Source organism: Myodes glareolus, chromosome 15, assembly GCF_982192425.1.
Source record: "Myodes glareolus chromosome 15, mMyoGla1.1, whole genome shotgun sequence".
NCBI lineage: Eukaryota > Metazoa > Chordata > Mammalia > Rodentia > Cricetidae > Myodes > Myodes glareolus.
This window is the reverse complement of record NC_142040.1, coordinates 73,064,991-73,082,051: the sequence shown is the minus strand read 5'-3', so window position 1 is coordinate 73,082,051 and position 17,061 is coordinate 73,064,991. Positions and strand designations below refer to the sequence as shown.

Here is a 17,061-nt window from a genome sequence, read left to right as displayed (position 1 = left end):
ATGGAAGAAAGTTATGAGAGTAACCAGTCGTATTCTGGATTCAAAGTTCCTTCCACAAACTGTAACTGATGTGATGTTAATTTGGTGATAAACTAGTGCCTGAGTAGGTGATAAATCCTTTGGAGAATGTAATGCTGTTATTCTAATGTGTGGATAGTAATGAACCCAAGTTCTCCACTTTATACCCGCCGTCAGGCACCTCTCAACCCTCACCAAAAAATTAATAATTGTGTGGAAGTGGAGAATAACACTAGGACACAATTCGGTCAAAGTGTAGAGAACATTAGCCTGGGAGGGGCCTAATCTAAAAGTGATGCTTGTGTCACACACTGTGGAAGAGGTCCCTTACACACTTCTAAAGCCAAAAGTCGGGGATTCCTGCGGGAGAAGAAGTGGAAAGAACGTCGGAGCCAGGTATAGTAGATGTCTGCTCTGAAACAGTAGAAATGTTGAAAGATTTCTAGGACAGTGGAACATTGCTAGAAATGTCAGTACCGTTGCATGCATGAACACCATGTGGCTATGACTACCTGGACAGCACTTACATGGTTTAAACCCTGCCATACAATAAGCATGGAGGCATAAAGGTCTCACTGTGTCTCACCCTGACTGGAGGAGCTATTGGCAATTGAAGGCTCCTGAGTGAAATAGTCAACCTGTAAGGCTTACGGGTTCCAGTCAACTCTCCAACACCCATACACTTTGAGGGAGCCCTAAAAGGAATGAAGAAATAACAGAGAAAAAGCCCACCAATTTCGGAGAGGAACGTGATTTTAAGGGTTAGAAGTAATAGGTGAAGGAGTGTGGAGATTTGAGTAAAACAGGCAATATCTGTGTATTAAATTCTCCTGAAATAAATATTCTAAATGTTTTTATTTTGGACATGTCAAAACTTGACCTGTTTTAGCAGTGATTACAGCACATGACACTGGCTGTCATAAAGTGTCATCTTGAGGGAGCAGGTGAGAGGAATCCCAGAAGGGCTCAGATGCTGAGGACTGAGGGGCTCTGCATCAGTGTAACTTCAGGGAAAAGACAGGAATGGCTTTGCAGACATGAGATGAGGCCAGACTCACCTTGTATCTTCCACATGGCTTTGCCATTGTACAGAAGAGGAAGGATGAACAGTGGCTTCTCCACCCTCTCTTCCCTCCCTCCTACATCCACAGCCGTCACGGCAGCTTTGGTCCTTGTTATCCACATCGATAAAGAGGAAAGGAGTGTAGCAGTCAAATGAACTTGGTGGGTAGAGAGTTACAACACAGCACATACCTTCTGGCATTGAGTTTTGCTAAAAACAGTTTATGAACATGTAAACATTGCATGCAGATTAGAGAAAACCCAGAGACATAGATAAGCCTCTCGATTACATGATAAATAGAATCTATGCTCCTGGCTTTAATTTCCATCTAGTTAGTAACAAAGAAAGGCTGCTGTGTGGGAAGGTTCTGTTTCTAAAAATATCTAAGATGTCATCAATGCACTAGAGCAAAGGTCAGGTTTGCCATGTGTATGTGAGTCAGTGTTTGCTCCCTGCAGATGTGGTTATTAATTTCCTCAGAACACAGGGAGGTTTCGTTATGAACAGAAATGACTTTAAGGGATGTATATTTGTTCTACAGGAGAATGTTTTTTTAGAACTACAGTCTGTGGGGAAAGCTTTACAAAGGACCAATTTGTATATGAAGTATACCAAACACACACTCTCGGGAGTAAATAGTTTAGCAGATACTCACAAGCTCAGGAGTAAAACATATAGAATCTTGATAGGTGATATTGATCAACAAAATTTTAGCTGGTCTTACCAGGACTTGGCCATTATCGTAAATTTTCTCTCTGGGACCTTAAAGATACTTCATCCACAAACAGCAGGAAGCAGTTTGGAGAAAACAACATCCATATTCCCAAAGATTTGGGGGCTGTGAATGGTCTTTGGTTATTTGGTGGAATATGGATGTTCATTATCATTTAGGGGAATATATTATATTGATACAAATGTTTGTTACAGTATATGTGTGTGTGTGTGTTTCTATTCTTGTTTATAGGACTTTTGTATATTGATGCAAATTTAAGGTAATTTTTGTTATAACACAGTATATATGCCTCTACTCTTGTTTAAGATATTGTACCTATGAAGTTTATTTAAAAATATGAGGTAAAATTCTAGATTTTGAAAGCTATTATAAAGTATGATAATCACGAAACAGCTTAGTAGTTATCTGTAACAGCCAAATGTTAGGCACGTTTTCAACATCATATAGATATATTTTAGATAGATAAATGGTTTTCAAATACATCAAAGACCTATAAAATAATGGCATTTAAAATGCTTTGTTAATACAGTGTTTTTCATGACAAGGAGACACATCTGCTCCTGGCAGCACCAATTTATTTCAGAGATGATGAACACTGAAGAAACCCCTTCTGGAGTTTTCTTTAACTGTGGCAAGGTTAGCTACTGGGCAAAGAAATTTCTCTTACCTTTGCTGACAATGTGCTGTGCAGCCTGGACTTTCAGGACACATGGGAAAAGGACTGTTGAACTTTGCCAAAACAAGACAGGAGAGTCCTTCAAAATTCCTGCTTCACAGAAGAATGTCATACAGTGTGCAGGACACAGAGAAAAGGAACTGATGAACTTTGCCCAAACGAGATAGGAGAGTCCAAAATTCCTGCTTCATAGAAAAGTCTGCTAAATACTTTATGCCTGTAGACTGAAGATGGATGTTCCAACATTGCAGAGGAACTCTGGGTGACTGTCCAAGTAGCCAAACATCTCTGTTGTTAGATAATATTACTTCTTTCTGGGTCTCTGATGGAGTTGAAGACTAGAAAGTTACAGTTGCAGTTTTTTCCCAGTTATGATACAAAGTAAATTTTATATAAGACTTTGGATTCACTAAGATAGGATAGATAATGGATTGTTTTTTTCTGAATTTGCTAAATATAAATGAACTGAATATTTTAAATGTAATCTTGCTTGATAACTTTTTGTTGTATGTAGTTATGTTAGAAATAAAACCTTTCTTTTTAAAAAAAAAAGGGAGAAATGATATAAAATGTTATTTTAAGGTGTGTTATTTTGATTACATTCCACTTGTTTAACTCTGTGAAGCTGTGTTACTGTGCCAGTATAAAACACCTGATGGTCTAACGAAGAACTGAATGGCCAATAGTGAGGCAGGAGAAAGAATAGGCAGGGTAGGCAGGTAGAGAGGATAAATAGAAGGAGAAATCTAGGAGAGAAAAAGAACGAGTCAGAGAACGAGGAGGATATCAGGGGCCACGCACCCAGCTACACAGTCAACCACTGAGTAAGAGTGAAAGTAAGAATACAGAAATAAGAAATAGATGTAAAAAAAATAGAAGTAAAATTAGATGGAACAATTTAAATTAAGGAAAGCTGGAAAGAAACAAGCCAAGTTAAGGCCAAGCATTTATACTTATGAAAATAATAATACTCTGTATTTATTTGGGAGCTGGGTTGGGGGATCCCCAAAGAGTGAAACAATCAACAACAATTGGATGACTTCAACTTATATTCATTTGATGTCCATCCATTTTTTCAGTAAATTTGTGATTATTCTTTGTTAGAGCTAAATAGGATCCCTGCTGTGTGTGTATATATATATACATACGTATGAATATATATAATAAACATATACATTTATATTTACCAACTTATTTTCTATTAATAGAATATATAAATAATTCTTGGCTCATGTTTCATTGTGAAAATGTGCTCTCCTGGGGAGGGAGCATAATATTAAATGGGCAGGCATGGTTCTTGAGCAGCACCGACAGGTTACATTTGTATCTACAATAGGAGACAGATAAAGCCATCTGGGAATGGCTTGGGATTCTGCATATTTATAGCCCACCCCAGTGACACATCCCTCATGAGAAAGCCACACCTCCTAATCCTTAGCCAACAGTTCCTATCAACTGGTGCACAAGCATTCAACCCTATGACTCTATAGGTGCCATTTTCCTTCTAAGACCACAGTGGCTTTACAGTTATAGACAGTGTGAGATCTGCTGTAGTTGTCAGAGAGAGGAAGGTCAATATTGGTCATCCCGGTACTTTGAGCCAATCCTAAATGTGCTTTGAGCCAAGAGCACACCCATGGACATCTCTGTCTTATGGAAGTGTAATTTCATTTGTAAGGTGAGGGATTTTTGTAGAGGACCAGGCTCAAAACTCCACTTCTAGGAAAGTTTCTCCTGGGTCAGAACCCAGGGAGAAAGTAAACCCTACTATGGGGTCTGGCTCTATCCCAAGACTGAAGCAGAACTTGATGGCACTGTCCACATTGTACTACTTTTGTAGACACTAAGGTGCAATGTGTAAATCAACATGGAGCTTTGCAGCAGGATAAAGAGAACCAATTAACAACGCAACATGCAGATGACAACTAAGCTGTGTTGGAAACTCATCATATACTCATGACAGAAGCACAGCCAAGTCTAGACAATGAGGACCCTCAGATGCTATGCAGGTGATGCTGCGGGGTTTGGAATTTCCCTCTGCATTTCTGTATTCCTTATTCTTATCTTTCCTTACTAGATAACTATTCCTCCCTTCTGGAATGGCAGGTGCCCACCGTTCCATGGCACGTTGAAGTCATAATCTTGTCAGCACCGTGGGATAAACAATTGTTTAAATTACGAAGTCAAGAAACTTTGGGCTTTGACTGTCTTCTGACTATAGAGTCTAAGGGACGTAGAGAATGGATTGCGTTTCCTAGGAAGAGAAGAAAGTGAAACTCTCAGAGGTTTCCAGGGCAGAGGTTATGGTGCTCAGTAAGGTGTTTGATTGCCGATGTTTTTATTCGACTTCAGCTTCTTTTCATTTCATCCGTTCTAGGGGCCAATTATCTGGACAGCTGTTTTCTATTAGCCCTAACTCTTTCCAAAAAAAGTAACCCAAAAGGCAATGAGGGGCTGCTCTCTGAAATACAGACTTTGTGAGAGAAAGCCAGTTGGCCAGTTCCTGTGCTTCTGCAAAATAAAACTTGCTGTAATCAGATATTCACGCAACAGGTTTTTTTTTTTTTCAGATCGAACAACTGTCCAGTCCACTCTGTTTCTTCCTCCCACACTCTACTGAAGACAGCCAAACACAAATCCAAGAAGAGTAAACATAAACACGCCAGGTTTCCAGGCATGCCTTCGCACAGACTTCTGGGACATGTAGTCCACACGACTATGACATCACAGGAAGAGGTCCAAAAATTCTCTTCCGACTTTTGATGTGTACAAGTGCTTCTTCCTCAAAGTTGGACGAGAGTCCCGCCTGCTGCCCATTCCTGTTGCATCTATGACATGAAGGTTGGTGCAGGGTACATCGCAGTCTGAGGCACTGTGTGGGGTGCGGGTCCGTCTTGGAGGGAGCGGACCTGGGCTGGGTGGGAGGGCGGGAGAAGCTGCCTTGGAGGTGCTGTGCTCAACTGGCTGGGACGCCTGAGGTTGCGGGTCAGGGCTAGGGTGAGGGCGACAGGAACTGTGCCTTGAGTGGTGGTTTCCTTAGGACGCCACGTGCAGCCCGAGCCCGCCTTGGGCTTCTGGTGAAAGACCCCCGATTCGGGTGTCTTCCCCTCGGGGACCCCGACACCCAAGAACCAAGACCAGTCCGCACTGAATGCAAAAGCAAGAGGTATTTTTTATTGTTCACAGGGCACTACAGCCTTCGGGTGACTGCGCGTGCCGGTCGGGGCTGATTATATAGCAAGAAGCGGGCTTACAGAAGCGGATGCGTTCTCAGTGATTATTTCAGATAAGACGATGGGGTCAGGTCAGGGGAATGCATGGTTACAGGGTTCTCAGTAGTTATTTCAGGTAAGACGATGGGGTCAGGTCAGGGACAGGGTTGTCTATTCATCTTGAATACATGGGAATTAGTTAAGGCTCATTTCAGCACACTCTGGGCTTCCTGCTCCCTTTTGTCTTCCTGTCGGCCGAAGGCTGACCTCCAGGTATCTGACCACAGATATCCTTTTTTTTCATCATCAGGGGCCCGTCTGGCCTCAGAGTGATTATACTGGCCTGGGAACAGCTTGACCTGGTTTGGACTATAGTCGCAACGGAAATTCCTCGAAGCAGGCGGGGGTAGCTGCAAGGGCAGACAGGCAGGGGTCTTCTCACTGGGACAGGAGAGCAGCCTGGAGCACGGAGTAGATGACAGTGCGAGGTCCAGGGTTGCAAGCTAAGGATGGTCAGCTGACTGCCTGCTCCTGAGGGGGAGCTGGGAGCTCACTGAGCAGCTTTGGTGGGGAAGCCTGCTTCACTTCTGACCCATTCTCCCATGGATGTTGTCGGATTTCTCATTATCTTTAGAGTAAACGGGTTTCTGGTCCTTCCTGTTCTCTGTAGCCAGGCTAGTGTAACGGGCCTGAGGTCTTGATTATGTTCATCTTCTCTGCCAGTTAAAGAATTCACAGATGAAAAACCTTTGGCGCAACAGGTCGCTGGTGGGAAATTCTGAAATGCAGACTGCCGGAATCAGCTGCTGTAGGAGAGCGTTGGCTAGGGTGAGAGAACACACAGGCTGCAGACGTGCGGAGTGGGGGACCCGGTGCAAAGCAGAATGCGCAACAGGGAAACTGAACTGCAAGTTCACCTTGGCGGCTGGGTTTTCTTAACCCTTGATAGGGCCTCCATCTGTAATGTAGGGTGGACTAAGTGTAAAACGGGGATGTCTGCTTGGCCCACAATGGTTGTTCTTGTCGAGCAGTCCTGTCCCCTTCCTTTTGCTGCTTCATAACTGATTTTCCTAAGTTATTTAATGTGAATAAGTTTGGAGATGAAGGTTTTCCAAAGGGTCATGACCCACATATTGAGAATCACTGCCCTGGTTTAAAGAGTGGGATCTATTTTTTTTTTTCACTCACTTCTAAAGGTGGTAACATTCTGTACTAGCTATGAAGAAGCTTCTAAAATAGTTCAACTTCTGTGCCCTTGAGAAATCACTGGGTGTTTCTATTCACCAAATTATTTTGTTTTGCCTGGTTCTTGAACATCTGCTGGCCTTATTGCTGTTCAGCTCTGCCCTTTATTTAAAGACATTTTCTATGTAATCATTTTTTTCCTGGAGGATATATTTCAGTTGTCCCTAAAGTTTTGTGATGTTAAGTTTCTCCCTCTTTCCAATGGTGAAAGCATATTGGCCTTCAGAGACAAGACTCAGGGATTGGAGCCGGATCTGACCTGAAGGTCTCCTGCCTAAGGGTGAATTTTCTTAGTGCTGGAAGGTGCTTTGCAAGGGAGAGAAGCAATAAATAATCCTACTTAGCTGTTATGCCCCTGAACCACACCCATGAGCAGCATGGCATTAAATCCCTAAAGGTGCCCCAGTGTCTCCCACATCTCGGCATTAGCAGCCGTTGTCTCTGATGACTTCTTAAGTCACAGAGGAGCACGTACTGGAGCCACTAAAGCGGCACAGTTGCTAACTGCATTCCAGATGCTTTTCCTTAGACCTACACTGAAGTGTAGCTGTCACTGCTGATAAAGACACTGCTCACTGCAGCACAGAGAGCGTTACGGAAAACTAAAACGTGCAAATCCAGAGAACTGTTGTCTTGTGATGCCCTGACCCAGAAGATACACCACACCACAATTCCTGTGCAGAGGGCTCAGGGAATGTCTCTGGAGAGGATCCATATTGATTCTGAGATCCATGGGTCCAGGAAGTCTGCTCTGAGGTTGTGCCTTCTAGAAAGGGATGGGAAGCTGCACCCATGATACCCCAAGAATATGGCTGCCTGAACAATGGCAGTGGCACAAGATCCCCTGCAGGGGGCGATCTGCTGGCTAAACAAAGTATTATATGCTTCTAATAACTGCTAAGAGAGGGGGAATTAGTCTTTCCCAGGGATCAGCCTAATCACTATTCACTGAGTAACAAGTGGTCAGTCCCCAAAATATACACACAGGTGACACTGAACAGAGTAGGCCATTCATATTTTTATACTTATGTGTAATGTACATATATATGTGTGTTGTATATATATATAATCTATATACATATATATAGAGAGAGACACACATATTTTTGTGCTGTGTCTGTGCATGTGTGTAACAATAACAATTAGAGAAGAATATACCATATATTTAAGACAGACTGTTGGGGGACATGAGAGAAGTTGCAATGAGGAGATAGAGGGGTAAATCTCTCTCTCTCTCTCTCTCTCTCTCTCTCTCTCTCTCTCTCTCACACACACACACACACACACACACACACACACACACACACACACACTCTATTTTTGGTTTTTTGAGACAGGGTTTTTCTGTGTAATAGCCCATTAGCCCTACCTGTCCTGGAAGTAGCTCTGTCTGCCTCTTCCTTCCAAGTGCTGGGATTAAAGGCATGCTCTACCATTGCCCGGTTACATACTTATATTTTTCAGGAAAAAAAAAAGATAGTCAAATTTTGACAATTGGTAAAACTGGAAGTTATTTCAGGTAGATACATGTAAATTACACATGATCTCATCAATATGTTAAATATAATGAACTGAAACTCATATAAAATAGAAATATGTTAGACATCAAGAATTGTAAAGCTGTGCTGATATCATTCCCACCAACACGGTGAACTTTTCTAAGATCCGCCATATGTTCTGCAAGAAATGTGGCCAGTACCATCCCCATGTAAAATGATACAGGACAAGAAGATCAAGGGTTCTTTGTATGCCCAGGGAAAGCAGAGCTGGGCAGTAAGCAGAGTGGCTATGATGGGCAGACAGCCTATCTTCCAGAAAAAGACTCAAACCACCGTAGAGACGGTGCTGAAGCTGGAGTGTGTGGAGCCCAACTGCAGATTAAGAGGGTGCTGGGAGTCATTTGGAGGACAGTGGGACCAGTGATCCAGTTTTAAGCTGATCTTGTTATGAAGACAAAATCATAAGCTTAAAAGAATAAAAGCATCATAAAGCACAGGAGTTGGAGATGTAACGATTCCTTCAATGGACCAGTGACTTCAGGAAGCCAACACTTGGGAACTTTCTTGTTGTGGAATATTAGTTTAGCTATGGAAAGATGTGTTGCATTTGTTTACCTTGCCTGCCTAAGGGACCTGATTTGTCTGAGATAAAACTAAATGGCAGGAACATGAGGCAAGAATTGGAGCCGAGACCACTTGCCCAGCGAACATTCCTATACTGGCTAGAACTGCGTGCTCGGGGAGTGGCATAGTGGGCTGTGCGGTGTTCTAGCAATCATTAATTAAGAAAATGCTATAGGCTTCCCTACAAGACAGTCCTAGGGAGACGTTTTCTCAATTATGCTTTTCTCTTCTCAAATGACCCCAGCTAGTGTTCAGTTCACAGGAAAACTATCCAGCCCAATGTATCTTAGTATTTCTATTATCAATGGTTTTAATTAAAGTGTGAGATCATTCATTGATCTTTATTTCAGGAAATGCTGTCCTTCTCAGATGTGGCCATTGAGTTCTCTCCCCAAGAGAGGGAATGCCTGGAGCCTGCTCAGTGGAATTTGTACAGGGATGTGATGTTGGAGAATTACAGCCACCTTGAATTCCTGGGTGAGGATCTCATATATAGCAAATTCTATTTCACCATTAACATATAGCTTACTCCTTCTGTACAATATCTCTTGAGAGCATTTCAACAGCAGGAGTCCTATCCCTTGATTTCAGAAAATTAGAGAGATTCCTGTGTTTAGCATCACTTTGGGACTGGAGAGATTGCTCAGTTGTTAAGAGCACTGACTGCTCTTTTAGAGGACCGGAGTTCAATTCCTAGCATGGCAGCTTATTGCTGTCTATAATTCTAAGATGTGACATCGTTACAAAGACATACATGCAGGCAAAACACCAAAAAATAAAATTAAATTACTAAAAAAATCATTTCACTTTTCTCTTTTTGTGTCTAGCCTTTCTGTGTTGGATATTTGTTTCCTTTAGTCTAGTGGGAATGTTAAAAATTCAATGGCATGAGACATGGAACATACTTTTTAGTTAAAGTGTTATAGAATTCAGCTTTATTATTTGTTTCCATTAAATGAAACTCAGAATCTGGATGTTATAAATTAATTTATGTATTGTACTGATCTTGTCAGAGACCATTTTAGAATCTGATTATCTGTAACTATTTATTACTTCACCTCTTTCCTTATAAATGATGTATTGGAAGGGACATGTCAGTTCCCAGTAGAAGGACACTCAAACAATCTTGTTCCCTTTATCTACAAACAGGTCTTGGTGTCCCTAAGCCACACCTGGTGACATTTCTGGAGCAAAGACCAGAGCCTTCAGATGGGAAGAGACAAGCAGCAGCCAGCGTGCACCCAGGTATGTAGGAATGTGGGGTTCAGGGGCAGAGCTGAGGTCCAAGTATTCAACAGAAAGTCAGCCTTTGCCATGTGCCTTGACACATGATACCATAGAAATCATTCTTTAGGTCTCTCCTTAATGTCTTTGTTTTCCAAGCACATCTCTCAGATGTTTATGATGGTTTAAGTCTCTTTGTGTCTCCCCAACAGTGAGGTGTGCTTTTATTTAAAGTGACCTCCAAGGTTTTTCTTTTTGTTGATTTTCCATTGTTGTGTAAGACTCAGGTGAACTTGAAGTTTTTTTTTTTAATTGTGCCTTAATATGTTTGAGGTATATATTTTCTTGTTGTCCAGATAAAACATAAAATACTGACCTGACTTTTTTTATCTATAAATTTAATCTTTTCTTGAACCATCTACTTCTTGTACAGCTTCTCTTTTATGCCTTTCAAAATAAAATTATATGTGGAGATAAAAAGTTTGTGTTTAGATGGTGCCTGTCATTCACACAGTCACAGTTAACTGTCTCCTTTCCCGGATTGGCTAATTTATAATTTCATGAGTGTCCCGACATAGAACACCTCCATTGTTTAATGGATTTATTTCTGTTAGTAAAATGCCCAATGCCCTTACAAATTACTTTGCTATTAAACTTCGAATAATATACCATTATGTCTATGCTCTATTTGGATGTGCCCTTATTCTAGTAAAAGGATAGATTTTTTCTACCTCCAATATTTTATCATTTATGCTTAGTGCCTAGAGCTTTTAAAATATACTGTAGTTTCTTGTGGTGATATTTTGTTTATAATCTAACAAATGAAGCTTGCCTGAAAATCAGGGTGTAGAGCTAACCACACTAGTTAGCCATAGAGGCTAGATAGTGGTGGCATAGACCATTAATGCCAGCACTTGGGAAACAGAGGCAGATGGATCTCTGTTAGTTCAAGACTACATAAAATTGATCCAGTCTAAAAAAGAAACAGAGCCAAGCAGTGGTGGCTCACACCTTTAATCCCGGTATTTGGGAGTTGGACACCATTAATCCCAACACTAAGCAGCTGGAGATAGGAAGGGATATGGCTGGACCAAGAGAGGAATATAAGGCAGGAGGCTACAGGAGCTCATTGCAGTCTGAGGAGCAGTGAGTCTGAGGATGAAGTCTGAGGACGCAATCTAGGAACTGGCTCATCCCTTTTGTCTGGGCATTAGTAGAGGTAAGAACTCAAGTGGCTGGCCACTGTGCTTTTCTGACCCTTCAGCCTGCACCCCCAATAGCTGACTCCAAGTTTTTATTGTTGAGAACAATTAGAATTCCTGCTACAGCTTATCACTGATGCTTCAGTATGTTTGAGTAAATGTTTCCTTTTAAATAGATAAACATTAAGTATGAAGAATATTTTCTAGCCTTTCTTCATGTCTCAACTAGGCTCAACAGGAACAAGACTCAGTGAGTATCACGTTTACAACAAGGCCATTGACTGTAACTCACTACGCATTCAACACCAGAGAATTCGTAGAAGGGAGAAACGCTACAAGTGTGAAGAATGTGGTAAGGCCCTTCGTTCTCATAAAACACTTTCTATACACAAGAGACTTCACACTGGAGAAAAACGCTACAAGTGTGAAGAATGTGGTAAGACCCTTAGTTCTCATAAAACACTTTCTATACACAAGAGACTTCACACTGGAGAAAAACCCTACACGTGTAAAGAATGTCACAAGGCCTTCAGTACTTGCTCATCACTTTTTATACACCAGAAAAATCATACTGATGAAAAATCCTACAAGTGTGGAGACTGTGGCAGATCATTTTACTATCCTTCAATGCTGAAGCAACATCAAAGAATTCATTCTGGAGAGAAACCCTACAAGTGCGAAGAATGTGGCAGAGCTTTTTATGACCCTTCATTACTGAAAATGCATCAAAGCCTTCCTTGTGGAGGGAAACCATACCAGTGTGAAGAGTGTCACAAGACGTTTCTTTATCATTCATCCTTTAAGTACCACAAGGCAGTTCACACTGGAGAGAGACTCCGCAGGTGTAGAGTGCGAGGGAAAGAATTTCCTAAGCCTGCCTTCCTCATTGAGGACAAGGCAGCTCATACTGCAGAGAAAACGTACACGTGTGCGGAGTGTGGCAAGTGTTTTTACTATGTTTCATCTTTTAGAAACCATCAAATCATCCATTCTGAAGACAATCCCTACACGTGTGCGGAGTGTGGCAAAAGGTTCTCCTGCTCTGCCTCCCTTCATCAACACCAGGGAGTCCACACTGGAGAGAAACCATACAAGTGTGTGGTGTGTGGCAAACGTTTTACCAACTGCTCATCCCTTAGACGACATCAACCAATTCACTGGGAAGACAATCCCTACACGTGTGCAGTGTGTGGCAAAAGGTTCTCCTCCTTTGCATACCTTCATCAGCACCAGCCAGTCCACACTGGAGAGAAACCGTATAAGTGTGAGGAGTGTGATAAATGTTTTTCCACATGTTCAGCCCTTAAGCGACATCAAACAATTCATTCTGAAGACAATCCCTACAAGTGTGCAGAGTGCGGCAAACAGTATTACTGCTCTAGGGATTTTCAGGAACATCAATCAATTCATACTGGAAAGAAACCCTACAATTGTGAGGAATGTCACAAAGCCTTTCGTTACCACGGCTCCTTTAGGAAACACAAGAAACTTCATACTGGAGAGAACCCCTACAAGTGTGAAGAGTGTGACAGAAGATTTTCCTCATCTACATCACTTAGACGACATAAAACAAAAATTCATTCTGAAGACAATTCGTAAAAGTGTGGCGAATGTAGCAAAGACTTTGCGAATCTTTACAGCCTTACTCAACAGATGATATAGTTCATACAGAAGAAAAATCCTACAAATGCCTTAAAAGTTTACTTCATCAACCCTTAAAACACATCAAATGATTCATTCTGACTACAAACTCCATGATTTTGTGAAGTGTAGTCAGATCACTTTGCTAACAATTCAGATCTTATCCAACTCTCATGAATCCATGTGGGAGAATATAAAGTTAATCATTTTGGATGTCAACATGAGCATCTACCATAGAACAATTCAAATGCTAAGAATGTCATCAGAGAACAGCAGAGACTTCTCTTTGCTCCCAGCAGTTTGTTCAAGCCATGTGTTTATTTAAAACTTGCCTTTATTAATAAGTCTCCATCTTCTGTAACTATAAATGTTCAGTGAAACCTTTACCATGTCCTAGCTTTGTCCATTGGTTACCTGGAATCTGAGATCTGGGCTGTCCATAGTTACTGTTGTTTTTCCCAGTGGAGTCATCCAAGCTCCTGTAACATCCCCCTTGGTGTGTAAGAAGCTCTGCCTCTCTGAGCTAGCAGGTCTGGCTCTGGAATCCTTATTGGTAAAATAAAAGGATAGAGACTAGAAGGCTCTTCCCATCTAAGGCCTCCAGAGCAAGGCAGCAGCAGTGGCTGCAGAGGTGCAGTCATCAGCTGAGGCAGCTTTAGTATCAGGTGCAGCTGCTGTGCCTCAGATAAAAGCAGCAGTGCCCACAGAGCAATAAATGCAGGAAAGGTGTGGAGCAACCAATCATTTTCTGACTGCATTTGAACCTTATTCCACAAACTGTAACTGCTGTGATGTTATCTTGGTGATAAACTTGTGTCCGATGAGGTAATAACCTCTAGGGAGAATTTAATGCTATTATTCCAAGAAGTGAACAGTAAAGAATTTCATAGCCAGTTATAGTAGGTGTCTGTATTGTGGCAGTAGAAATATTAAAATATTTCAAGATATGTCAGTACCATTTCATGCTTGAACACATGGTGCCCTTTACTAGGGAGGCAACACTTACACAGGCTAAACCCCGCCATCCAATAAGCATGGCTGCATAAGGGCCTCACTATGTCTCACCCTGAGTGGAGGAGCTATTGGCAAGTGATGGCTCCTGAGGGAGACAGTCACTCTGGGAGGCTTCTGGCCATTAAGTCAATTGCCCTACACCACTACACGTGGAGGGAGCCCTCAGTAGAATGGAGAAATAACAAAGAAAAAGTCCTCCAAGTGGGGAGAGTAGAGTGACTCTAAGCATAAGAAGTAATAGATGAAGGAATGTGGAGATTTGAATAAAACATGCAATAGCCATGTAGTAAATTCTCCCAAAATAAATATCATTCTAAACCTTTTTTGCTTTTGGACAGGTCCAAATTTAACCTGTTTTGGCAGTGATTACAGCACATGACTCTGGCTGTCATTTACAGAGGGTCAGCATCCTACTGGGAAGGCATCTTGAGGGAACAAGTGAGAGGACTCCCAGAAGGGCTGAGGTGCTGAGGACTGAGGGGCCCTTCATCAGTGTAACCTCAGGGAAGAGCCGGATGGCTTTGCAGAGATGAGATGTGGCCAGACTCACCTTGTATCTTACCTTTGGTTTTGTCATGGGTACAACAGAGGAAAGCTGAACAGCAGCCTCTCCGCCCTTCCTCTCCTTCCTCCTCCCTCCTCCCTCCTCCCTCCTCCATCCACAGTGATCACAGCTGCGTTTGCTCCTGTTATCCAGTTATCCACATCACTACAGTGTGGAAAGCAGTGTAGCAGTCAGCTGAACATGGTGGGTGGAAAGTTACAACACAACACATCACACACCTTCTATCGTTGAGTTTTGTTGAAAACAGTTTATTAACATGTAAACATCCTGTGAACGTTAGAGAAAATGAGAGAAATGAATATACCTCTAGATTACATGGTAAATAAAGTCTGTGCTTCCAGCTTTAGTTTCCATTCTAGTTAATAGCAAAGAAGGGATGCTGTGTGGGAAAGTTTTGTTTTTTAAAAAATGTCTAAGATGTGGCCAGCAAGATATGCTAACAAAGGTCGGGTTTGCCATAAGTGTGTGACTCAGTGTTCTCTTCCTACTTGGAGTCTCTGTAGATCTGGCTATTAATCTCCTCAAAACAGAAGACAGAGATTTCCTAATGAATAGAATTGACCTTAATGGATATACATTTGTGTTGTATGATGTTTTTGCTCTTTTGGGGGCCTACCAACCAGCACCCAAATCAATCACGCACGGAGTCTTACTGTTACTATAAATGTCTGTCCTTATTTTGGCTTGTTTCTTGTCAGCTTAATTTACATTATCCCGTCTACCTTTTGCCTCTGGGGCTTTCCCTTTCTGTTACTTCTGTAAATCTTACCCTTACTCTCTGTGGCTTGCTGGATGGCTGGGTGACTGGTCCCCTTCCTTGACTATTCTTTTTTTCTCTTTTTCCTTTCTTTCTTTCTTTCTTTCTTTCTTTCTTTCTTTCTTTCTTTCTTTCTTTCTATCCTCTCCTCTCTGCATACCAGCTCTTGCCTATCCTTCCTTCTACCTCGCTATTGGCCATCCGGTTCTTCATTAGACCCCCGGGTGTTCTAGACAGTCAAAGTATCACAGTTTCACAGATTTAAACAAATGCAGCATAAACAAAAATAACACACCTTAACATAATATTCCTGTAAAGTTCTGTACCCCGATAAGCCTCTCCGCTGACACAATAATCCAAATCAGACCAAATCAAACTAAATTAGAAAAAGGCCCAGGTTTAATGGATACAAACACTCCCAGATGGCTTTCCAGCTCCCCAGAGAGTAGATGGAAAAAGAAGACCAGAAAACCACGTGTTTGTTCTCTTGGGGCAGTACCCTTTGGAGTGGTCTTGAGCATCTCTGGGGAGGGTTCATATCCTTTGGCCGGCTTTCTCAGGAACTGAGTCTGAACTGAGGCAGCTCTGATGGTGGTGGTGGGAGTCTTGTATTGGAACTTCCATCCAAACATTTCAGACTCTTTGGATATATGTATGCCAGGGGCTGAAGTGACACCTTCACCCAAACAATTTCCCAACACATTTGTTCTACAAGAGAATGATTTTTCAGAACTGCAGTCTGTGGGGAAGCCTTTCAAAGGAGCTGCTTAAGTGAGAAGTATAGTAAAAACGCACTCTCAGGAGTAAATAGTTTAGCAGAGACTCACAAGCTCAGGAGTAAATAACATAGCAAAGGCTTACACTGTGAAGAGTAGATAGTAGACATAGACACTCAGGAGTAAATAGTGTAGCAGACACTCACACTCACCTGGCATGTCTCATTTATCCCTTTAATTTTAAACACTATTTATTTGAAAGTTTAAAAAAGTTCCCATGTGAAAATTAACAAGACCTGAAAACTACAGTGTTGTGGAATATTATTTTAACTAGGCAAAGATGTGTGTTCATTTGTTTTTGCTGTAGAATATTACTTTAATTGTAAAGATGTGTTACATTTGTTTCTGCTGCCTTTATTAGCAATGCAAAGATGGGTTGCATTTGTTTCACCTGATCTGCCTAAGGCACCTGATTGGCCTAATAAAAAGCTGTGGGACCAATAGCTAGGCAGGAGGGAGATGGGAGGGGCACTAGACAGAATAAATAGGAAGATAAATCTAGGATGGAGGAAAAGGAAAAGAACAACGAAGTGAGGGATGTACCCAGACAAGAAGACAGCCATGGAGACAGAAGGAAAGCAAGATATACAGGGGGAAAAAAAAAAAGGGTAAAGAGCCCCAAGGCAAAACGTAGATGAAGAGAAACCGATTGTTACAAGATCTAGCAAGAAACGATCCTAAGTGATGGCTGAGCATTCATAGCTATAAAGTCTTCATGTCATGATTTGGGAGCTGCTCGGTGGCCCAAGAGAAAGCCTGTTACACTACAGATATCGTGGACTTCTGTCCAGTTAGAATGGACATTCAGAAGA

General features: G+C 41.8%; 1 protein-coding gene across 1 annotated transcript; it reads left to right on the top strand.

Moving 5' to 3' along the window:
• Positions 1-5,092: 5,092 nt before the first annotated feature.
• Positions 5,093-15,056, top strand: LOC125415917 (uncharacterized). Its single transcript, XM_085676932.2, has 6 exons — positions 5,093-5,331; positions 5,677-5,838; positions 6,426-6,530; positions 9,421-9,547; positions 10,220-10,315; positions 11,726-15,056. Exons 3-6 carry the CDS (start codon positions 6,441-6,443, stop codon positions 13,093-13,095), a joined length of 1,683 nt encoding a protein of 560 aa, XP_085533058.2. The 5' UTR covers positions 5,093-5,331; positions 5,677-5,838; positions 6,426-6,440; the 3' UTR covers positions 13,096-15,056.
• Positions 15,057-17,061: the final 2,005 nt, after the last annotated feature.